The sequence below is a fragment of the Clytia hemisphaerica genome, unplaced genomic scaffold (genome assembly GCF_902728285.1).
Source record: "Clytia hemisphaerica strain Z4C2 unplaced genomic scaffold, Clytia hemisphaerica genome assembly, whole genome shotgun sequence".
In the NCBI taxonomy this organism is placed as follows: domain Eukaryota; kingdom Metazoa; phylum Cnidaria; class Hydrozoa; order Leptothecata; family Clytiidae; genus Clytia; species Clytia hemisphaerica.
The window spans coordinates 720927-744365 of NW_027103472.1; the positions used below are offsets into that span (position 1 = coordinate 720927).

The 23439-nt window shown below is 35.0% G+C and overlaps 4 protein-coding genes across 5 annotated transcripts; 2 read left to right on the forward strand and 2 right to left on the reverse strand.

The window, feature by feature from the left end:
• Positions 1 to 228: 228 nt before the first annotated feature.
• Positions 229 to 2879, forward strand: LOC136798370 (uncharacterized). The gene is made up of 2 exons (XM_067054979.1): positions 229 to 399; positions 1047 to 2879. The coding sequence occupies exon 2, from the start codon at positions 1093 to 1095 to the stop codon at positions 2218 to 2220; it is 1128 nt and encodes a 375-aa protein (XP_066911080.1). The 5' UTR covers positions 229 to 399; positions 1047 to 1092; the 3' UTR covers positions 2221 to 2879.
• A 611-nt stretch (positions 2880 to 3490) lies between these two features.
• Positions 3491 to 5739, forward strand: LOC136798371 (cell cycle checkpoint control protein RAD9A-like). Its single transcript, XM_067054980.1, has one exon. It carries the CDS (start codon positions 3560 to 3562, stop codon positions 5111 to 5113), a length of 1554 nt encoding a protein of 517 aa, XP_066911081.1. The 5' UTR covers positions 3491 to 3559; the 3' UTR covers positions 5114 to 5739.
• Positions 5740 to 7999: 2260 nt separating this feature from the next.
• LOC136798372 (cation channel sperm-associated protein 1-like) lies at positions 8000 to 15749 on the reverse strand. Of its 2 annotated transcripts, none has more exons than XM_067054983.1 (11): positions 15667 to 15749; positions 15012 to 15125; positions 14270 to 14423; positions 13821 to 13912; positions 12505 to 12654; positions 11834 to 11897; positions 11180 to 11276; positions 10443 to 10524; positions 9927 to 9999; positions 8972 to 9086; positions 8000 to 8517 (listed from the first exon to the last, which is right to left on the reverse strand). In XM_067054983.1, exons 2-11 carry the CDS (start codon positions 15079 to 15081, stop codon positions 8488 to 8490), a joined length of 927 nt encoding a protein of 308 aa, XP_066911084.1. In that variant the 5' UTR covers positions 15082 to 15125; positions 15667 to 15749; the 3' UTR covers positions 8000 to 8487. The 2 variants fall into 2 exon arrangements, with proteins under 2 accessions (XP_066911084.1, XP_066911083.1); XM_067054982.1 differs by having other exon boundaries at positions 15528 to 15749.
• A 286-nt stretch (positions 15750 to 16035) lies between these two features.
• LOC136798373 (serine/threonine/tyrosine-interacting protein A-like) lies at positions 16036 to 23012 on the reverse strand. The gene is made up of 9 exons (XM_067054984.1): positions 22825 to 23012; positions 22571 to 22603; positions 22065 to 22118; positions 19034 to 19131; positions 18466 to 18526; positions 18161 to 18197; positions 17837 to 17876; positions 17145 to 17332; positions 16036 to 16816 (listed from the first exon to the last, which is right to left on the reverse strand). Exons 1-9 carry the CDS (start codon positions 22900 to 22902, stop codon positions 16710 to 16712), a joined length of 696 nt encoding a protein of 231 aa, XP_066911085.1. The 5' UTR covers positions 22903 to 23012; the 3' UTR covers positions 16036 to 16709.
• Between the last annotated feature and the right edge of the window lie 427 nt (positions 23013 to 23439).

Here is a 23439-nt window from a genome sequence, read left to right on the forward strand (position 1 = left end):
CCGGCAAAATTTCCGGGAAGTAGCCTATCCGGCAGTGAGTGGATCTAGGTGGGTTCCGTCTCCCTCGTAGATCTTTTTCTTGGGAAGGTGATCTTCAAATTAGTTTTCAAGGTTGGCTTGGCTCAATCTCTTCATCTATATGGCTCAATTTTAGGCAATTTCTCATAGATTTTGAAAATGTTAATTTCATTAAAAAGTTTTGCGGCGCATTTGTTTGCTGGCAAGTCAAGTAAACGATATATATAGCGCTTTTGCAGCATTAATCTTTGATACGCATTTCGGCGGGATGCTAGTGTGACTAACTGATGGGGTCTTTCTAAGATACAAACTAAAATTAAAACAAACCTTTCGCTACCGATTGAAACACTTGTGACGAGCAACAGATTCAGAATAATAGAGGTAATTTTTTTTACAACTCACACTTTTTTATCACATTGATTGACATCTTGACATTTTAGTCATGTTGTTAGATGTTTTGTTTCAAGAGTTCTTGCAATATAGTTTATTGTTCAACTTGGAGAGGGAATGTTTGTAAACATAGCTAATTTTTTTTCATAGCAGTTATTTGGTTGGTCAGATTTAGGCAGGGCTGTTGAATTTAGGACCACTCACGTTACTATCTTTCTGAGCAGATCGCCTCAAATAAAAAATGCCTGCCCTTCAGGTTAATCCAACAACCATGGTCGGCCTTTGGGCGGGTGAAACTAAACATGACTGATTCGCTAAAATAACCTTGTTTCCACCACTAAAATATTTTGAGATATAAATAAAAAAACTGTTCGTATGTGTTTAAAAAACAGATGACACCAGATTTCTTAATTTTTTGCAATTTTGACAGTATTTTGAGTTTTGAGCAAATTTTTTTAAATTATTAGCTGTAAGTCAGTCAAATGTGTCATTGTTTTAATGCTGGAGTTTTTAATTATTCAAAATGACATCCTGTCCTGATTAGCAAAAGGTCTTAAATGTTCTTTGTAAATTGTGCTATTTGAAAGCCTTTGTAGTGCAAGATAATTTTGTATCATTTCTAAACATTTTGTTTTCAGTTAAGAGCAATATCAGGAAAGAAACAATATGTGAGATGAGCTAATAATGGGTCAAGAATGTAATAACAACGTAATACAAGATTTGTTTAAAAACATCAGTTTCAACACTGATGTTGCTGTGCCAGATTTGGAAAAGCTTAAAACCGCACGCCAGGAACGTAATAACAATTTTCTACATAAACTTGAATCTTCAAATACTGCCATTGAAGGAGATAAAGGTTTGGATTCCGCCGCTATACAAATTCAAAGAATCGTTCGTGGATTTTTAGGCCGTAAAAAATATTATAATACTCTTTATGATGCTTTTGAAAAGGAAGAAAAGGAATTTTATGATCACCAGGAAGTGCAAATAGCAGAAGGAGAAATTTTGATTGAAAGCTACAAGATTGAACGTGAAATAGAAGACAGTGTTGATGTTGGTCGCAACAGATCTCGCTACCACCATGCTAATGCTGCCATTATTCAAAGAGCTTGGAGAAATAAACAAAGTTCCACTAAAGAGAAAGAACATGTTTGTTGTTCATGTTTTGACGATTTCCCAGAGCTTTATGAATATTATAAAAATACAAGTACCATTTGTTTTTGTTGCGATGGACATAGAAAGTTAACAAACAAAGAAAGGCTAGCATTACTTGCAGAACCTTTAGATACTGACGATTTAGTGCCCTTGGAACTGTTATCTCTTAACTCTTATCAGTATCCAGATACTGGCAATGTGGATCCACTATCTTTGACTTACATTGATTATAAACCTACTGATATTTTAAATAATAACCCTCAAGTAGAATTTTTCAATGAAAAAGGTGACGAAATTTCTGACGTAAATAAGACAATTGTTGAAAGTGTAACTGATAACATACGGAAAAAATATTCAGTAATTGAAGCATCCAAATCAGTATTGAAGTCCTTAGAAATATTACAAGAACACAATGAACATAAAAAAGTTGTCTTGAATAAAGACCAAGAAAAAACAAATTTTTGTAAGTTTACAATTTGTTCATTATCTATTGACCAGCTAAATCAATATATCGAGAAACTAGAAAAAGAGATAGCAGATAAAAATTTGGAATTGTTGAAAGAATTGATGATTCGAGATGACTTGTTTACAAAGCACGAAGGACTTATGATGGATGCTGATGATTTAACTAAAAGAGAAAGCCAAAGAAAACGATAATAAATGTTTATAATGAAGATTTTATGTAGGAGGAACAAAGTTTAAAGTAGAAGCTGAGATTATAACAATTGTAAAATTGAATGCCTCTGATTTGGTCCTAGCAACTTTGACAAATCTAAAATGGTTAGTTATAATCAGCATGTTCATTATTCTTGGTATTGTTTTTTTTTTTCTCTCAGGAGAAGGAATTTTTTCAAAACACTTATGCACTTCTTTTTTCTCAAGTTTTTGGGCTTCGACTCCACTTTGAAAGTGGTAGGGTCATGGTGTAGTGAAGAAAAAGGCGCCACAAGTTGGTGCCAACAGGAGAAAATTTTCAAAATAAAATTCTTTGGAATTCTTCTGCTGCCCCAGGCTGCCCCTTTAGTTTTCTGGGTCTCATTCCTAAACTTAGAGATTTCTAGTTTGGATATTTTAAAATTGTACAAACACATTTTTATTTAAACAGCAACATTTTTAAATGTATAGATATTGTTAAGCTATGTAGAGTATGACAATTTCGTTCGAAATGTCGAAAAGTTTTGTAAATTTGTAATTTTTGAAGCGATTTTAATATATTATTGATTTTTGCACTTGTTATTTTATTGGGCATGGGATACATGTTATTTTTATTGTTTTTTTTATATTCTAATTTAAATATTATAAGAAAAGTTTTTGAATACATATTGAAAAATCTTATTCTTTTCGATCCCCTTCAGTTTAAAGAAGGTTTAGAATAGTGAGAGTCAAAATGGTCTGGGTGGGTTTGAAAAATTACTACGTGACAGCCCTGGACTAAAGTTAAATGATATTGAATATATTGGTGTCTACTATTGGGGCTAGTATCGAATGTCTTTGTGCTACAGGATTTTTTTGGAAGTATACGATTTTGTCTCAATTGTAATACAGTAGACTCCCGGTTATTTAAACCGGCACTTATTGAAATAATTCGGTTATTTGAAGTGAGATGATGTTCCCCTTGGATCTGCTTACCCAACTAAAACTAGTTTTAAACTAGTTAACAATTTGTTCAACATTATTCTTTCGCCCGCTCAACGGGCGCTCAACTTAACCACAATGCTTCAATTACTTCAGAAAAGTCCATTCCAATAAGATAAGTTGAAAATCTGGCGGGAAAACGAATTTTTCAGTTATTCAAACTCCAGGTTATTCGAAGTAAATTCTTATCCCCTTCTTGGAGCTTCGAATAACCAGGAGTCTACTGTACTTCAAATTGCAAACATCGTACCTTTCTATTTCAACATTTCTTGTTTATCTTATCGTTTTAGTGAACTGATAAATAGAAAGAAAAACAACGAAAAATCATCAACTGGAAGCAAAAAATCTGACACATCGAGAGATGAAATGTGTCATTTCCAATCGTTTGGTCCGTTTGTTTGGTCGTGCGATTCACTGTTTATCGAGAATCGGTGATGAGTTATTCTTAGAAGCTTTGAAGGACGGGCTTGCACTGAGAACTGTTAATTCCTCTCGATCCGCATATGCATGTTTTATGTTCAAATCAGAATTCTTTGTTGAATACCAACAAGGCTGCGATGAGATTGATAGTTCCAATCCAGCTGATATGTTAAAATGTAAAATCTCTATGAAATCTGTTTTGGCAATTTTCAAATCACTTGGTACAATTGAAAAGACAGTTGAGCATTGTAAGATCGAATTCAAACCAAATGAATGTCGTCTCATATTCACTTTGTATTGTAAACATGGAATCATCAAAACCCACAATCTCACCTACCAGGAATGCGAAAGTTTACAGGCTGTATTCGCTAAAGACTTTTGTCCAAACCAGATTCAAACACAGGCTAAAGTGCTTTTAGACACGGTCTGTAATTTCCCGAACAGTTGTGAAGAGATAAGTTTAAGGGTGAGTCCTGATTGTGTTAAAGTGAAGAACTTTGTTGAAGAAGATGTTGATCCGATGAAGGTCGTTCATACTGAAATGACTCTTGTCCCTGAAGAATTCGAAAACTTTCAAATCGGTATCGATACTCTCGTTACGTTTTGTTTAAAGGAGTTACGCGCCGTTCTTACGTTTAGTGAATTCGCGAATCAACCGGTTACTCTGTACTTCGAACACCCTGGCAAACCGATCGTGTTTGCTCTGGACAATGATGTTCTATACAGTGGGGATTTTGTTATGGCAACTCTGGCCGAGACTGATTTCACATCACAAGAAGAGAACACTACAATCGAAGACGCGACTATTAATCGTACCAATAGACGAATAAATGAAACTTCGAAATCGTTTAACCGAACAACACTCAATCAAACAGACACTAATGATCAGCGCGTTCCTAAACGACGTAAACAAGATAAAGAGGATATCGTTATATCCAAACCATCTGCTGCTACCAATAACCATAGTTCTAAATCAACCCAGCCCGTAAATAACAACCGATCCAAACCCACTGAGACCTTGTCTACAAACAAATCTAAATTATCGATGACTACTGCTAATAACTCGAAAAACACTACAAAGCGAGCAATGAAAGAAACAAGTCAACGAGTTCCGCAATCGGGAAACTCGCCGATGGTCCCGAGTATGGCGGACGACGATTTTTTCTCGCCGACTTTTCCAATGGCAAATATCATTGCGGACGAAGCGACTGAATCGCAAGCCGACAAAAACACGCACAACACTCAGCATAAATTGAATTCCTCTATCCTACAAAACAACCAAAACAAAACATTAAACGAAAAACTTGTTGAAAGCATCTTAGAAGAAGATGATGATATTTTGATGGGAACGCCACCGCCCTCTCCGCCCAAGAAAAGCAAGAGAGGTTCATTCTTTGGTACTTGTAGTTCTAATGGGGTGGGTACAGGCGTGAAGAGGGTGGAGAAAACTGTGTTACTGGCGGCTGATACAGACGATGAAGATGAAAGTGATTAAGGAGGGACTTTTTTTTGTTAATAATGAAAAACGAAAAGTGTTTACCGTGTCAATGAATTACTTTGGATTTTCTCACATATGTCTTCTAAAACATTGGATTAAACTTCCTTTTCCATCTTTGTATGAAATTGCGATCATCCTGAAACGTGAACGTTGAAATTTCAAAACAATCGATATTGTAGTCTAACATGGCGGATTATTTTGCTTCAAGTCCTGTAACCTCAAATAGATAGTACCTCCATCAAGTGATATCTGTAGTTCACTTCCGTAATCGCTTTTGTTGGTCTCTAAATTCTGTTCCTGTTACGTTTGAATCGTACTGTTATATCTTTGGAAAAACCCCTTGCTAGGTTAACTATTTTTAAGGTTAATGGAACGGCAATTTTCACATTAGCCGCTCTAACCATTAAAAACTGGATATTGACAAAACTCCCGAGAATAGAAAGTGAAAAATGAAACTGCTGCCTTGCTCTTGTCTCGCTTAAGCTCCCGTTTCGCCCTTAACTTTTTTGAAAATTGAGAATATTTGTTAAATAGATTATTTACTAGGTATAGGTAGTGTATATTTATCTGAAAGAAATTAAAGATCTGTTTATTTTTCAAGTAGAAAAAACGAAAAAATTTAACCAGCTTCTCAATGTCCAAGTGCTTTGCTTATGTGCGTAAATTTTTACAATTACGGTGGATTTACTACAACTCGAACACGCACGGGAAACACAAATTTGTTCCAGTTAAGGAAATTTCAAATTATGGAGTAAGTCCTATAAGGCATTATGAACTGAAGAGGCCATACAACTTGTTCGAGTTTAGGAGACATTCAAGTTATAGAGGTTCGAGTTAATAAGGGCTCTGGCTATAATCGGAAATGATTTTGGTATTTAAACATAAAAGTTATGATTTAGGTTCCTTTACACCTGTATAAATTGCTTTTTAATCAAATACCTCAAGAGCAGTTAAGAATTCAATTGCAAAAACGACGTTATGAACTTTAAAAAGACGTTAATAATATTTTGCATCACCTTCTTTTGTAAAAAGTTTTAATGGGTAATTAACCTTTTTGTTTCGCAGTTTTTTTAAAACTGTCCGCAAAGAAATAATGGAACTGTTTTATATTTTCGGAAAGATTTTCTAAATTGATGTATCAAAAATTTCTGCGAAAAATTGGGATGAGAAATTGGTCAAAAAGCACTACTTTAATGGGATAAACTTTCGCGGGGATTGAATTTCGCGGTTGAGCCTATCCGCGAAATTCAAAAATCTCGCGGGGACTTAATTTCGCCTGTGGCACTATTGGGTGGCCATATTTTCACGATTTTTTGACTTCTACTGTCAAATCATGCATGTTGGTTGTTGAAATACACATTATTTGCGCTTCTTTAATGCAAGTAACCATTCAAAAAGTATTTATTTTACATATTTTGAGTATTGTTTAGATATATTTTGCGGATGAGGCTCTTCCAAATTTTCAATGGGACTTAATTTCGCGGATGATACCCAAATCCGCGAAATCCGCGAAATTTAATCCCCGCGAAAGTTTATCCCATTAAAGTATTTTCAAGATTTTCAGGCAAAGAAGGTCTTACAAACATTTTCTGAAAATCTATTTTTATTTTAGTTTGGTTAAAGGTATACTGTGCAACGCAAAATTTTTCAAAAATGTTTTTTCTTCGCCGAAAATAAGGTCCTCAAAGCTAAAAAACTCTTCTTCACAAAATTCTTCATCTTCTTTTTCACCAAATTTTTTCATCGCGATTTTTAAATTTTCGATTCAGAAATAGTTGGCCATACAGAAAATGTATAGCATGCCATAGTTTTGTTGGTTCAGAGAGGTCAGGCAGAGATCTATATTTTGTACATGGCAAATATCGAAAATTCACGATGGTCAAAGTCCTTAAATATTCATGGTGAAACTCTAAATTTTTCTCCTTTTGCCCCAATACACCTTCTTCTCCGCAGACCCAGTAGGATTTTTTCAGCCAGCGGGGATAAAAATAAAGGACTGAAACTCGATGGGGATTGTTATTCCGATAGTTTTATGGCTGGATTTCAATTCTTTTGTTTTCAAGTCAGAAAATTCAGTGGAGATGGGAAAATAGTATGATGTTTTGCAGTGAAAATTCAGTGGAGACGAGGATTAGTTTATTTTATTATTTCCAGTGGGGACAGAAATTGGAGGATAATCTTCTACCAGGCGGACGATATTTTGGACAACTTTTCCAATGGGAAGGGGTGTCCCAATGCTTCTTGTTCCTGAACCTTTCTACTTGAGGGGTTTCTTCTTTCTTCCAATTTTCATAGAATACTCGGATGGAAGATATGATCGAAGGGAGATCGTGTCAAGCACTTAAGGATCACGTTTTATGTATTATGCGTAACATTTGTCACAAAACGTGCAACACATGCTGTTCGCCTAAAGGGGGCCTAATAATTTAGTTATGGTTTAGTTGCGTTGTTTACATTTTTCATGGTAATGGTTATTCCAGAAAAAGATTTACTCGTTCAGTACCGTTTCTTATATTTTGTGTAAGAAATATTTTTACATAAAATATGAACAATAATAGAATTAATCAATATGTACAATGAACTATCGCTCCAACCTAGTAAAAATTATGGCCCTTCTTTGCCCTTGACCCCTTTATTACGTCCTTATTGGGCTAGAAAGAATCCTGGTTGATGACTGATACAGGGATTCTAAGGGTCAAAACAAAGGAAGTACAACCCCGTATTAGAGACACAGACTCTTGTTCAACTTTTTAAAAAGAGGTGATTTACCATCCCAATGGCATTCGCCTCCTTAATGCGCAGGCGACGTGTCATTCTTCGCCACGGCATGACGTCAGTATTGGGGTACAACAGAACACTTACTAAAGATTGATTACATATGTGTTTTCAGTTAACATAATCTTTTAGTGAGTTAAACCATAGTGTTTGTTTTACCCTCGAAATTGTTAAATCTTATTGGTTGAAAAAGATGTCACATGACTTTCCGTGGCAAAGAATTGGGACAGGGTTGTGAGAGTGTGAGCTCGTTTTGAAAATACCCAAGAAATACCAAAAATGTTACAGTGAAGGTATAAGACATTACAAAACGATTCGACATCGTTCGAAACAAAATAGTAGGGAAAACACAACAAACGTTCGAAGCGTCAAAAGACGTTACAGGGCAAAACCGATTTAAACTGTTTCGCTCCATTATTTTCATTGGTACGGTTCTGCTCTGCTTCCTTGCTCCAAAATGCTCCGAAATAAATATAAACATTTCCTATCCGTAACCATACCAGATCGACGAGAAACCGTAATGTCTGAACATGTTTTAATCGTCTGGGCGCTCTTATATCGTAGTTGATAGGCCATGCCATCGTTGAAAGATCTGTTTAGATCAATTCTTCGGGAACATCATTCATCTAGAGAAAAAACCATACTGAAATTTTCTATCAACCCTTACGCCACAAGGAGCCGATCCTGTTTTCAGTATGTTTACTATATGGAATGATGTAAATGATGTAAGTTAAGTTAACGCTCGCTAATTCGAACTGGAATGGAAAGTCCAATGGATCGAATTACATAGAGATTCGAAAAATAGAGGGTACCTTACATGGGTTACTTTTTGCCGGAAACTGAGAATAAGCTTAAATTATAGAAAGGTCCGAATAATAGGAGTTTGAATTAGCGAGAGCCTTCAGTATCCGTAAACGTGTTAATGATTTCAGAATTTGATATCAATACTTCGACTCAACACTTTTTCAATCAGTTTTAGGCAAAATGGTCGATAATATTTACTTTGCAGTCCAAAACAAGTCATCAAAGGAAACCTAACAAAGATATATCAAAGCAAAAAAAGTAAGCGATAATTCATACCGTGATTGATGCATCAACAAGTTCATTTAACAAATTTTGTTGAAGTAAATGTTGGTGAACATTGTAATCCAAACCTGCCAAGATTGTGAAATAATTCGTCAACAGCTCTCGTTCTCTAGAAATTGAAAGCAGGCAAATTCATGATTCTTTTCTAGATCTTAGCGAAGTTTTTGATTTTTCTAAAAAAGCGATGCATTGTGGGATTGTTTCGGGAGTATTACAATAGAATTCCCTCGAAGAATTCCTAAGAGATTTTTATTGTACTCCTATTTAACTCCGATAATATCTATTTCTAAATGAACACATTTGAATATGGAAATGTATAATCCAGTCCTAAACCAGACAAGGACGTGATCATTACTTGTTTCATTAAAGGAAAATTACATTTTTAATCTTTTTACAAATTTATAAATCCTGTAAAATTATATTCAGGTTCCCCCGAGGAGGCGGGGGCAAACGACATAATGTGCCGTCAAAAGTTTAGCTTTCAAATTGGACCCGTACAGTGAAGCTTTTGGGTAGTGAAAAAGGTACCCTTACAGTGCATTTTACCGAACCTTTCTGACCCTTACAGGATAGTTTAATTTCATGTCTACTTTTACTGGAGTCACCCGAACATGAGGACACGGTTTGTAAATAAAAAATGTAAGATGAGTGTGAGTGAATTTTACAATACCATTAATATTGCAGGGAAAGCCTCCTCACCAATATGGTTTTTTACTAACCCTGTATATCCCGTATCCCACCTCGAGAAGACCGTGTAACTAATAATATCTCGAAAATATAATTGTCTCCTAGCAATAACCGTATATTTCGACAATAACCATCTCTATAGAAATAACTGTATATAATCGCATCTTAACAATAACCATCTGTAGACAATATAGCCAAAAATAAACAACTCCCGACTACCCAGCCCACCGTTCGAAACATTAAGCCCAGAATGAATTGATACCTTGCTTCAGGTACTCTGTTGATGGAGTAATAATCTTCAACGATTGGACGATGGATGTTCGAATCACTATCATCTAAAAATAAAAGAAAACAAACTGAGCTGCCATATAAGGTACACCAATGATTTGAGTAAAGCCTTAAGTATCTTTGACAAGAATCATCGAATTATGGTGTTTGTGAGGAAAACTAACTCAATGATTTCATTTTGTATTCGTTGTGATTTTTATCTCAGTATGGTATTATTATGTGTACGCATCCTTCACGGGCCCGACAGCATTTTCAGCGTTCCCGCATGTTTTCTAATTCTCCAAAGTTTTGGTTCGTTTATTTTTTCTCGGAATTTTGTGTTATCATAAAACCTTCTTATTTGCCCTTGCAAGTCTTTTAATTTTCTAACTCGCTTGTTTGTCAGAAGTCTTCTTACCGACCACGTGACACTATTCTATTAATAACTCGGCCCATGAATAAAAAATTGATTTGGCCTGACCTCAGGGAAGTTGCAACAGATCTAACCTACCCGAGCTTTCTCCTTCAAAGGAGTATTTGGAATCAAGTTCGTCAGTGACAGAGGGAACTGCATTAATCGCTGCTACCTTCTCCTGAATCAAAGGAAAATACTTGTTATCAATAATCAATGAGTAATTTTTATTTCAGATAATAATGAGAACAACCCAGCTGGCACACAACATTGCTTCAACGTTCATCTAACGTTATATGGACGTTATGAACATTAGATTAACGTTGAAACAATGTTGTGTACCAACCAGCTGGGAAAGGAAGATGGAAAATTAGTTCTTTTTTTAAATGAGGTCAAATCTAACAAACTTGAAAAATGTGGTCGTTACTCCTTCCCTTCATCCGAAATGCTTAAAATGTTTTGAATTTTTTTCAATTAATCCTAGTTTAGAAAGCCGACTTTCTGCTCCACCTATTCTAATTAATGAGCTCTGGCATTTACACCTTTGAGAAGGGTGGAGTGAGGAATAACCCGTAGTTTTGGCCCGCAAAATCGAAGACTGTAAAAGTGCTAATTTACCGTATAACTTTTCCAATCTTTTATCTTTTTCAAGGAAAGATTTTAACTGCAAACTTTTTGCCTATTCTAACTAGAAATCGGCCGTCAAAACCGTCTGTCTCGAAATATATTGAGACTCTGGTGTATTTTAACGTTTTTCAGAATTTAAAGTTCGGGCGGGAATTGCTATTTCAGCACTTCTAGTTTCTTCCATGGAATATTTTGATAAGCTGACTTACATTGGCGAATACGGTTCTAATGGATCTTCTCTTTTTGGAAGCTTCAGATGCATTCAATGTTCGCTGAAAATTATCCACCAATACTGCGACGAACAAACTAAAGTTCAAAGAAAAAGTTTCAAAGGACATTATAGAGTCTTGATCGAAAGTAATTTACTTACGCTCTTGCAGAAAAACTGAATCGTTTGTGAAGGTATCAATTCCGTTTCAAAATACACTGGAAACTCGAACCGCTATAACTCGAGTGTCTCCTTAAATTGGATAAGTTTTCTTGTCACTTCCAGATGAGATGGAGTTTTCATATGATACTTTAATAATTGGTCATTTGAAGTAATAAAAATGACGCGCTCTTTAAAAAAAGTAACAAAATTGTTTTATTACTGGGAAACGACCAACCAAATCAAATAAGAGCTTGTAAAAGCTCCATCTCGTCCCGTACCTTCACTTAACAATGCCTTATAAACCAATCTCCTTAGCTCGAAATTTCCTTAACTCGAACGATTCCAACTCCCCTCCTCGAGTAATGGAGACTCCACAGTACATGCTCCAAGTAGAAAGGGGAGAGGAAACTATACAATACAGTAAAATCCACAGCTTCATATCATCTACGGTCTTGTTTCCCCTTTCTTAAAACCCTGAAAATTTCAAACGTACTTTAAGAAGATGAAATTTTCGAGCACAATATAGATCATGAGATACACAATGATAAAACCATAATCTAAAAATTAAACAAAAAACGATTTCAATTTGTTACACGGTTATTTTTAGTCTTCTAACCCTCACTTAACGACCTTCCTTTCTCAGCATACCTTTGTGGCACATCGTCACTAATTTCTTTCCAAAGATCTTTGGGGGTGGGGCCCTTACTTCTTGCCCCTCTTTTTATCTATAATGCCCTTTTTACCTATACCCTCTTTAAATTGATTTTTGGGAAGGCTTTATTCTAGATTAGGAAAAAAAATCCTGCCACCGATAGACATAATTATTATTTGTGAGTGCTTGCAATATTTTATCAAAGTAACTTTTTGGAAATACAATTGACTTTCTCTAATTCGATCTTTTTGGGACCAAAGATTTTCTTCGAATTAGAGAAAGATTCGAATTAGATACAGCAAGTACTTTAAACCACTTTCAAGCTGAAGGGACTAGTATTATTAGTTCGAATTACAGAAAGATTCGAATAATATGGAGGTTCGAGCTAGAGCGAGTTGACTGTACATATTAAATGTGTTTAAATGTTTGAAGTATTTTCAGATTTGAAAAGAATACCCGCAATGATTTTGAATGATTTTGACGAGAATGCGTAAACAACTTTAAGAAAAAACCTGAATCCAACTCAATGACGTCCGTGTACATGTAATACCAATCGTCTAACGTGATCAGTTGGAAAAGTGTGAAAAATGCTCGCGACATGCTTCCAAAACGGTTCGGAGAAACTTCGTAAAATAAACCACGCCCAATCACAGCAAACATGTCTTCCGTTTGTGGAATCAGTATTATGTCAAGGAATGCATTTGATATTTTGTACCCAAACCTTCTCGTTCATTCTTTTTAATAGTTTTACAAACTATTTGATATGCTCTAGGTCACATTGCAAACAGAATTAATCTTATGTCAGAAGCAGGAAAAGTGGAGGAGCCAAAAATATAGTGACCAAGGAGGCGCTATTTTGGTTAGTGCGGACGCGAGAAAATTCCCATCCTGACCCTCTAATATGCCTTGAAATGACGCTATTTCAGACTGAATTTTCTCAGAAACGGAGTTATTGAAAGTATGAAGTGTGATATTCTAAAAGTAACATCTTATTTAAAAAAAGTGAGGGGCTATGTCCCCCTAGCCCCCCGGTTGCATGAGCCCTGTAGGACTGTCAATTGGCGATAAGGTAATTTCGCTATGATCATTGACAACTTGTAACAGCTTTTGATTGGAGAATATTCTATACTTTAATTTTGAATAATTAAAGCAAATTTCATTTGCCTAGCAAGCCGATAACGTCATCTGGCAGGTGCCTAAGTGACTAAATAAGGTGTTATTTTTGCGTTGTCTTTAATGTCGTTTTGTATACAGGATTTTATTCCAGCACAAAGATTCCATTGCCACTTTACTATCCTTTGACCCCGGGTAGTTGGGAAATGAGCTTCGGAAGATTAAGTAGTTTCGTAAGTAAATACAAGATTTCCCGTAACTACCCTTTCCAATCGCATGCCTATTACATTTTTTTTATAAGCATATAAAATCCGAAAACAAGCTCAGAGATGCTTAGGTCGAAAGCTTAATAAGGCTGAAAAATGCTTGAGGGATGCTTATATCCTAATACTTAATACTGCTTATATGCTGCTATACTACTATAATACTGCTTATATCCATACTACAAAGTAGCTTATACTTTTTTCATAGGCTCGACATAATGCTTAGCATATGCTTAAGTTTTCCCCATGTCTGAGCCTAGATATGCTTACAAGTGCAATGCTTATAAAAAAAACATGTATCCCAGGAAAAATAGCGGAAAATCTCGGAAAACTCAGGAGAATCTTAGTGCGAGAAGTGTTATAAAAAAATCTTATTAAAAACGACGGTATACGTTAAGAGACTTCACTATCAAATGAGACAAAGCATTAAAAAATTCGATGAAAAAGGATACAGAGGAACAATCCTTGTAGCATGACAATTGTACTCAAAGCACGAAACGATTTTAAAATGGTCGTCATTATTACTTGCAAATTCTTCAAAAATCTGCAAATAAGAAAAACAAAAGAAAAAGTTAAAGGAACAAAACAAAAGCAATCGCAATTTGCTAACGTTAATTCAACGGCGGAAGTATCGACGGAAGTATCTGACAACGGCAAATCCGTGGTAGGATATATTCGTCGTGACACGGTTGAGCGTTGCGAGATTTTGAGGTGCAGTTGACGTGTGTCCAATACGATTTTCATGGGGAATTGGATTTTCATCGAAGACGAGAGCGTATTGAATATCAAAGCGTCGTTTTTGAGGGTTTCTTATTGACTTTCAATATTATCGAATAATGGAGCTTATCGAATAGTAAAGCCAACGCTGTAGCTGTACTACATATAGCTTAATTTTGATTACCTGATAGTACGAAGGACACGTAAAGCACGTAACGCACGAATGGCGCGGAACATTTTCAACATTTTAAAGATGGCAGCTACATCGAAATATCCTACATTTTGAACGATAGTTGGTAGGATGAAATCGATGGTTGTACATAACACAATGATGAAATCTGTAAAAAACATAATTTAAATTAAGAATTACTACATGACATTAGAAAGACTTTTCAGCATATTTTAGCCTGGTGGCCACTTATGGCTTTTTGAAAGACTGGATGAGGTTGATAAGTGGCCCAGTGTAATTTGGTCGACTTTATTTTTCGGCTTTGCTTAAACACGCAGCAAAGCCATACAACTACAGTGGATCCAGTCTCTTTTTAGAGAAAAACAGAGAGACCATGACCAATCAAACAAGGTAATTTTTATGTTTTAATAATACTTTCTTAAACTTTGATGGGGTTTTAGAACATGTTTTATATTTTAGCCATAATTCTTGAAAACGAAAGTGAAAACTCCAAGATTGCAGTATCCTCTAGTCTACTTCACTGGACTCAGCGTCATCAAGGATGAGGTCTAGTATATTCTTTGATTGAAAATCAAAATGTCAAATGACTTAAACCGATAATAAAATTAAGACCACCGAAAGATAGAAAGTTTCAGAAGCCAAAGAATAACACGCAATCATTTCATTCTAAATGCCTTTAAAACCTTCCACGTTTCATAACAAAATGCGAAGATATTTTTTTTTTCATTTTTTTTACCCATTACGTTCCAACCAGTTTTGAAGTAGGTCCATCTTAGAGCATACAGCTTGAGTACAAGTTCAACCATGTAAATTGCCAGAAATACATTATCGAGAATCGCAATATACCATCCTGTAACAAGAGAAAAAATAAAAAAAATAAAATAAGGCCTGGGAACTAGAGATAAAGCTGAAATTCTAAACAAAAAATACAAAAAAAGTCACTCAACTCGACATCATAAGATCTTGTTTATTCAACGGTTTGCTAATATCAGGGAAATGATTCCCCTGCTAAAATAGTAACTGGCTAAAGATTACTCTGCACAAACAGTTATAAAAAACCTAAATGGACTAAAACTTTGACAACAGCTTTTCTAGTAAAACCTTGAATGAACTAATTTTCGCGAATTGAAAATTTAAAATGTACTAAATTGCGCAAAGCAAAATTTATAATTTAAATACTTGCGAAGTTAGAATTACACAGAAAATCAAGTACTCGCAAGCTTCAGAATGTATCTAGACTAGAAACAAATACCTCCTTTAACACTGGTCTCTTCGTCTGTCTGAACAATTAAAATGACTGTATTCAACAAGATAATAAATAAGATAGCTCCTCCAAAAAGTTTACTGTCTACAATATCAATGACAAACGAATGAAAGCTTTGTCTTCTGACCATTTCTATGTCACTTGGTGCTGTGATGATGATCTCCTTGTCCATGCTGGTGACGTTGGTTTGTTTCTTTTTATAAATAGTTTTTTACTGTAAAAAAGAAAGGTTTTAAAAGTTAGATCCTGAAAAAGAGAGATAAGAGCAATATACAAGGAATAACAAGTGGTAAATATGAGACGTTTCTCATTTAAGTAATTTATTGACTGGAATGCAAATCTACGTTAAAAGAAAAAAAAATCAAAAATCAATCCTCTGCATTTGAAAAATCTTCGTGGTTCTATGTCTATCTAAACATCGTCGCATGGAATGATAAAGGTATTCGAACACCAAACATTTCTTTTTCTACCTGTAGGTTTTATATTTACATAAATAATAATGATATAAAAAACTCTTGTATCGTAATTAAAACACTAATTCATAAACTAAAAAAATAGAAAAATATGTGTTCAGAACAGAACAAAACTTGTGTAGAGTTAAGATTTTCAAATCGTTCAAGCAAAGACCATTCATTAACGCTAAAAAGCCTCGTGGAAAATTAAGAATCGCTGGATCCATCTTTTGAAAGACATATCTTCAAAAATTAAAGTTTTTAAGAGAAGCTAGGTCATCTGCTGGTCGCAAGTCTCTTGGAACTTTAAAACATGCCAACGAGACTAGCGATCAAATAATCTATGAAGTATAAGCCCGAAGAGCTAGAAGCGAATCTTTAAAATCTTTCTTAGGAAAGAAAAAGTGAAGCCTTGAACGACGGATTGAATCTAATGTTTCCTTTGTTTTCGAGTGATATTTTTTCGAAATCTACAGTTGTAAATTTTAGTTTCAATCTGGCATTTGTGCAAAAAAAAGGCAGGCTGCGCTAGACCACTCAATTTTGGTAAGATTATACTGGCCTCAAATCCTACCATGGAGATTCTCTTCTAGCCCTTCGAGCTTATACTTCATTGCAAATAATCCTCTTTTTCTTGTGACGTCATTGCAAAGCTAAGTAAACGCATTATTCCTACATCAATAAATAAGATAAACTTTCTATAAATACCATAAAAAACTCAGTGATCATAGAAATCGTGAACTCGTTTGGTGGGAGATTTGAATGGTTGGGAAATTCCAGCTGTACTTTCATCGTCAGAATCATCAAATGTTCTTTTCGATGTCTCTGAAACGAATCAAAATGTATTTTGAAAAAAATTATCGCAATGAGGGTTTTGGTTTTCGTCTAATCGAGACAAAAAGTCTCGCGTTGTTTATAGTTTGTCGGAACTTTAAAGCAAAATTACCGACTCTCATTGGATTGTAGTACTCCTTTAGGCCCCCCTTTAGAGGACATCAAATGAATGTTCTACCATTCACTAACGCAAATGTCTTCCCCTCGCTACAACAATCTTTCAATCCAACATTTTTTGACATGTATTGCTTTTATCACCTTAAACTGGGCTTGATTTGTATAGGATCAGAAATCACATATTTTCAAATAATTCACAAACCTCTATTTTGATCACAAGAGGTTATGTTTAGTTGATGCTTTGCCAAGTAGATGGGTTCATATTCCATAAGTTGTCGTACAAAAGCTTCATTAGGATTAATACAAAAGCGTTTCTGTTGAACATAATTGTATGCTCGCGTGTACGTTAACCCGTATGTCTCCATTAGATAAGCTATAACGAGCGCAGCACTGAAAGAGAATATAAAGCATTTTAATATCTAAATATTAAAGTTATAGGTCAAGAAAATTTAGGGAAGTTTATATGAAGGAAGTTAAATATACAAAAAAAAAATAGACAGCTTCAAAATCTATGAAAGCATATCGAACTATACACTCCTATACACTCCTTTCTCATAGACCCACTGCTTCCCCCTGGAAAAATTAGTCGAAATATCGTCCCCGGTGGAAAATTATCCTCCAATTTTTGTCCCCACTGATAATTACAAAATAAAATAAACCAATCCACACTGCAAAATATTCACTATTTTTCCCATCCCCACTGAATTTTCTGACTTTAATACAAAATAATTGAAATCCCCATTCATAAAAAACATGTGAGTATCAATCCCCATTGAGTTTCAGTCCGTTAATTTTATACCCACTGGCTGAAAAAATCCTACCGGGTCTGTTGGAAGGGGGTGTAATTCAATTGCAGAGAAGTTCTAAAGGTCGTACGCAGACTATATTACAGACCTACGAGATATACCACCGTTTCCATGAATCAAAACTTTTCCTGAAAGAAAAAGAAATAAAGACGTAAGAATACATAGTCTTTAACATTTTGAAATAAATTAAAGAGTTTCCCTTTGGAAATGTAAAGATACAAAAAATAAACTAAACGAGACCCTTTTCAAAATTATCCACCTCGTGAATAAATACACTTCCCCATATCCAGGAAAACTTTTAATAGTTTCTCTTTTATCGAGTCGTTGTATATATATTATTTCTATTATGACTTTCATTTAAATAAATAAAATTGACATTTTTAAAGTTTGTAAATTTTCAGTATATAAATACCATTATTTGTCATGCAACCATGAATGAAATCTTTAATCTGGAATTGAAGTTAAAAGTAGCTGGTTGATTGTAGTCACAGTTGACTCTTTATAATTCGATATATTATTCCAATCAGAGAAAGATTCGAATTACAGAGAGTAATTTATACTACTCCCCAGCCGAGGGGACCAATGTTTTAGTTCGAATTACAGTTTGACACGAATAAAAAAAGTTCGAATTAGAGAGATTTGGCTGTAGTTAAAATACTTAAGAAAAACCTTTAGTTCATCACGCTTAGAGGTTTTGAGGAAATAAACGAGTTTTACCACAGGGAAGAACTTCATGATTTGTTCATCTTGATCATCTCTGACGTCCAACACTAAATAACTGAAAAGAAATAAAGTTACTTTTTGTGATTGTGACCATACTTTCTAGAGGGGTCAAGACCCCCCCCCCCTTAGGTAAGAAGACCCCCCCTTTGGCAATCCCCCTTAGGAAAGTCATACTTTTAACACCCCCCCTTGCTTTTGGTTCATCAAAACCCAAGACCCCTCCTAAATGTAGGGGGGATAGAAACTATGGTGACATTATAGGTATATTTCCAAAAGATTTCTTAGGCATAAGGCCCGATTTTCGAGCTTTCAATCAATATCAATAAAATTACTTCGTTGGAACAAATTTCGACCGTTCTAGTACTGTTCTTCCATCTCCCTCGACTGGCGTTTTCACGGGTTCTAATTTTCGCGATTTTAAAGTAGGTCTCAACTCGAAGACAAAGTTGGGACAAAAATTTGTGAAAAAGGAAGATATTTTAAAACTAGCCAAGAAAATCATCAAGAGAGATCTTTAAAGATTTTAATGTAAGTATAATTAGAGGCATCATTCATAACTTACGAAAAAAGATCAGGGAAATTTGGTCTGACTCTGTTGACTTCCACTGGATGTCGGATACAAATAATGTGCGTTATACCAGTAGATTGTAAAACATCTAGCTACGATAAAAATATGCAAGTATTAAGTATGAATATATCATTTCATTTAATTTATTAATATTTAAAGAGGAGCATACATCAGTTAAATAAATAAAAATTTACAACTGCTATCAACGTCACTCCTCTCACCCAAATCGTACACTCGCTTCACATCACACCTCAAGACACACACTCAAGATAAAAATTAGATAAAATGACATAAATACTAAAAATAAATACTATTATAAATTGATAAAATTGATAAAATCTAAAATCTAATGTTTTCGAAAGATAGAGTTTAGTCTTATGTATCAAAGGATGAGCATCGTGGTCAAAGTGGCCAGAAAGGCTAAGAGACTAGAGGTGTGAGACTAAGACTGAGATGTGTAGTAAGAAGATGCATAGTAGAGAAGCTAAAAACTAGGGTAGGATAGATAATTTGAAGAGCTCTTAAAAGAAAAAGCAATACAAGATATTGCTTAAACTTTCAGGTGCGTCTTCATGGCGTCAGAAAAATCCTTAGAAGAAATTGTTTTCCTAACTTTAATTGGTAAATCATTAAAAAGTTTAGCTCCACTATATATTTGAAGCTTTGTTTTCCAAGTTCGAGTTTCATTTTTGAGGTCTCAATCAGATACCCATTGTTCCTTGTTTTAGTATGTTTTCTCAGCTTAAAATAACCGTTTAGGTTTGAACAAGTTTCATTATCAATCGAGCTTTTAATCAGGTTTAGTGCTTCTGCGTGGATCAAGTTGAGTATGGATGGAATACGTTTCCCCGTCAGTCGATGAGCTCTAGATTCAAGAGATTTAAACTGCTTCTTCTGAGTTTCGGTGTATGTCAGCTTGATCGGGCCTCTGTACGTCAGAATTGGAACAGTCATCATGGTGAAAATAGAATAGGCTGCATCTTTAGTGAGGTAAGAACGGAGTTTTTGGAGAAGTCTCAGTCGACCGGATGCTGTTTTGTAGGAGGTATCGAAGGTTTTGTTAAAATTCAGATTTGGATCAACTTTGTTTCCGAGATATTTGTATTCCTGTACATAATTAATTTGTTGGCCTCTGTAGAAAACATTAAGGATTTTGTCGATCATTGAGAGACGTTTAGCTGTTCCAAAAAGCATAGTTTCCGTCTTTCCCTTTTTCAAGTTAGCGATCAATTCGTTGTTGTCGAAGTATTCAGAAACTTTATTCAGGTCGTGATTCAGATCACTTTCGATTTGCGTTTTCAACTTTCCGTTGCATATATTACGGTGTCTTCTGCGTATTCTTGAAGCTTTTGCAGTAGAATAGCATGACCAACGGTGTCAAATGCTTTTGTCAGATCGATGTAGACAGCTCCTACTAGTTCTCCTTTGTCGATCGAAGATCGAAAGTCATCAAACAGTAGGGCACTAGCAATTTTGGTTGATCGGTTTTTTCTGTATCCAAATTGACGATCGGTCAGTAGGTTGTTATTTTCGAGAAAGTCAGAAAGTTGGCTTCTAACAGCTTTCTTCAATATTTTTGAAAACGTTGGCAAGATCGATATGGGCCTGAAATTTTCTGGTTTTTTGTCCCCGGATTTGTGGATAGGTGAGACAATAGCTTGTTTCCAAAGTGTTGGAACTTCTCCTGAAGTGATGGACATGTTGATGACATAAGCGAGTGGTTTGGACATCTCGGTGGCACAGTCTTTTAACATTCCAGGAGGTAAATCATCTGCACCTGTTGCTTTTTTGCGCTTTAAATTTTTCAATTCTCTTTCGACGAAAATTTTCGGTACGTAGGTGAAATTAAAGGCTTGAAGAGTTCTTAGTGGACGAATTTTAGGTGGTCTCCAAACGTGGTCGGTGAACATTGAGAAGGTCGATTTTAGCTTTTTGATGATTTCGCTAAAATAATCGGAGAAGATGATTGCTGTTCGTTCGTTTTCTATCTTCTGGGTAGAGAAAGGTACATTTGATTTTGACTTTGTCGGGAATATTTTTTTAACAGTGTCCCAAAATTTCTTTGGGTTTGATTTGTTTTCTTCTAGAATTTCTTTGTAGTGTTTTCTTTTTGAATCTTTTAATTTTCCGTTGCATTTGTTTCTAAGTTTCTTGTATTTCTCATAATCGTCTTCGGATTTTGTTCGACGTGCCTTTCGTAAAGCTAGATCGCGTTGGTTCATGAGCAGTGTCAGATCTTTTCGTAGCCATGGAGACGGTTTTCCTTTGATTACTTTAGTAGTATGAGGAGCATGTTTGTCGAAAACAGTTTTTAAAGTGCTCGTTAGGAAAATTGTTGCCTCGTTGGTGTCATGCAGTTGGTACAAAGGATTCCAATCGATCTTTTTCACGTCATTTAAGAGTGCCAGAGGGTCATAGTTTTTGTAATCTCTTGTTTGTTTAAAGATTGGTTCATATTTTGCACAATTTAATTTTCTGTTGCAACCGATTATGTCGTGATCTCCAATCGATAAGGGATAAACAATTGTGTCTTTGATGTTTGATGAGTTATTTGTGAGAATTAGATCAATCAAAGTTTCTGTTGTCGGAGTGATTCTCGCTGCAGTTTTAACGATTTGTTCGAAGCCATTGACATTGATAATTGCTTTCAATTGTTTATTGTCGTTTTTGTCGAGGTAATTTACATTGAAATCGCCAAGTACTAAAACTTCCATTTTGTTCTTTTTGTGCCGCAATTAAAGTGTCATTGAAAGCGTTGTTGAAATCTTTTGGCAAATAATCTGATGTGTTAGGAGGACGATAATAACTTTAAGGCATATATCTTTTAATGTCTAGGAGATCTTTAACTCTGGTCCATTGGAAAAAAACTTTCTATTAAAGTTACCTCGGCAAAAGAGCGACTGTCGATGTCTTATTTGGTTTAGTTATTTTCAGTACTTCACTTCTCATTCAGAGTAACGGCTCCATACAAACCCTTATGAGAAAGCCTTTTAGTTTGATCGATTGATTGATAACAAAAACATACCTGGGAACGACACGCTGAAGAATAAGGTCCTAAATATAAATTAGGTATGATCTCCTAAAAAGAAAAAGAAAAACGATTTTGTTGATTGTAAGACAATTAAATCTACGATGCAATGTATACTGCAGAAATCAGACCATCCATGTTTATTATAAGAGCAAACTATATCAGAACAAGCTTCGATGGCCAAAATGTTAAGAACAAGCAAGAACATTTTAAGGCTTTGCCGTATCTAACACTTAGGCAACTGGACTAAAACACTACCAAAATGGTGAAAGTAAGAACAAGTTAAGGACATTTTTAGGCCTTAAACTCAAAAGGATAAGAACAACCGAAGATGTTCTTTTAAGAAAAATGTAGTTCGTAAGCTATTTTTCTTCTTCTTTTATTTAGGGTTTTTTGCCAACTTGTTTTATTCTAGAATTGTGATCATAACTTTCAACCTTACTTATTTTGCTTGAGTTGAAGTAAACTGTGTACAATTCATGTAAATGTGAATATTTACAAACCTGCATGGTCCGTCTCATAGTATATTCCCAGTCCTAAAAACAAGAGTGAAAACATTTTTTGAGATGAAACAAACGACAAACCCTGAACTGACTCTGCGACTGAGCATGTAAGCTTTTGATTGGTCAAGATTAATAGCGAATCAACCATTTTACTGTTATCGATTTTGCGGCTCATTCCCAATTGTTTCAGTTACTCCGCCGTCTTCAAAGGTGTAGATACATATTAACTTGCCATTATAAGCCCAACTACTCACAGGGTTATCATGGAGGGTTGGTAACGAAGGAAAAGTGATGACGTCATTGGATGAATGTCCTTCAGTGTCCACCTCCATGACTTCTTAGTCTTTCCTTACAGCTCAAGTCATTATACCATACCAAGTTATTATTTTTACAGAATCTTATTCATTTTCATTTTTCCTGCTAAAAGAAAGGGAATGGACATTAAAAAAATCTCAAGGACAATCATTAATAAAATGCTTCGTCAAATTAAACTTTTTAACCACCAAAAAAATTGTTTAACAATCAATCAAGCATTTGGAGAAGATAACTTCAAAGCAAAACGACAAAATAACTCGAAAACTACACTAGGTTTACTTTTTTTCTGGACAAGATCTAGTCATCCCATTCTAGCCAGCTAGCATAATTTATAGAAGAATCAGCTGTTTAGAAGCTATAAAAGTTAACCCTCACTTATGAACAAGTTCTTCAAACTTTAGATATTCCTTCAAGCCAGCTAGCATAATTTATAGAAGAATCAGCTGTTTAGAAGCTATAAAAGTTAACCCTCACTTATGAACAAGTTCTTCAAATTTTAGATATTCCTTCAAGCCAGCTAGCATAATTTATAGAAGAATCAGCTGTTTAGAAGC

Excerpts from the sequence above, each read along its gene's own strand:
- LOC136798370 (XM_067054979.1), top strand. The coding sequence starts at position 1,093 with ATGGGTCAAGAATGTAATAACAACGTAATACAAGATTTGTTTAAAAAC.
- LOC136798371 (XM_067054980.1), top strand. The coding sequence starts at position 3,560 with ATGAAATGTGTCATTTCCAATCGTTTGGTCCGTTTGTTTGGTCGTGCG.
- LOC136798372 (XM_067054982.1), bottom strand. The coding sequence starts at position 15,711 with ATGGACAAGGAGATCATCATCACAGCACCAAGTGACATAGAAATGGTC. Across the intron at positions 12,655-13,820 it reads GCTACAAGGATTGTTCCTCT|ACATGTTTGCTGTGATTGGG; the intron begins GTATCCTTTTTC and ends CACAAACGGAAG. Across the intron at positions 10,525-11,179 it reads TTAGAACCGTATTCGCCAAT|GAGAAGGTAGCAGCGATTAA; the intron begins GTAAGTCAGCTT and ends CCTTTGATTCAG.
- LOC136798373 (XM_067054984.1), bottom strand. The coding sequence starts at position 22,902 with ATGGAGGTGGACACTGAAGGACATTCATCCAATGACGTCATCACTTTT. Across the intron at positions 22,119-22,570 it reads CTATGAGACGGACCATGCAG|GAGATCATACCTAATTTATA; the intron begins GTTTGTAAATAT and ends TTTTCTTTTTAG. Across the intron at positions 17,333-17,836 it reads AACGGTGGTATATCTCGTAG|TGCTGCGCTCGTTATAGCTT; the intron begins GTCTGTAATATA and ends ATTCTCTTTCAG.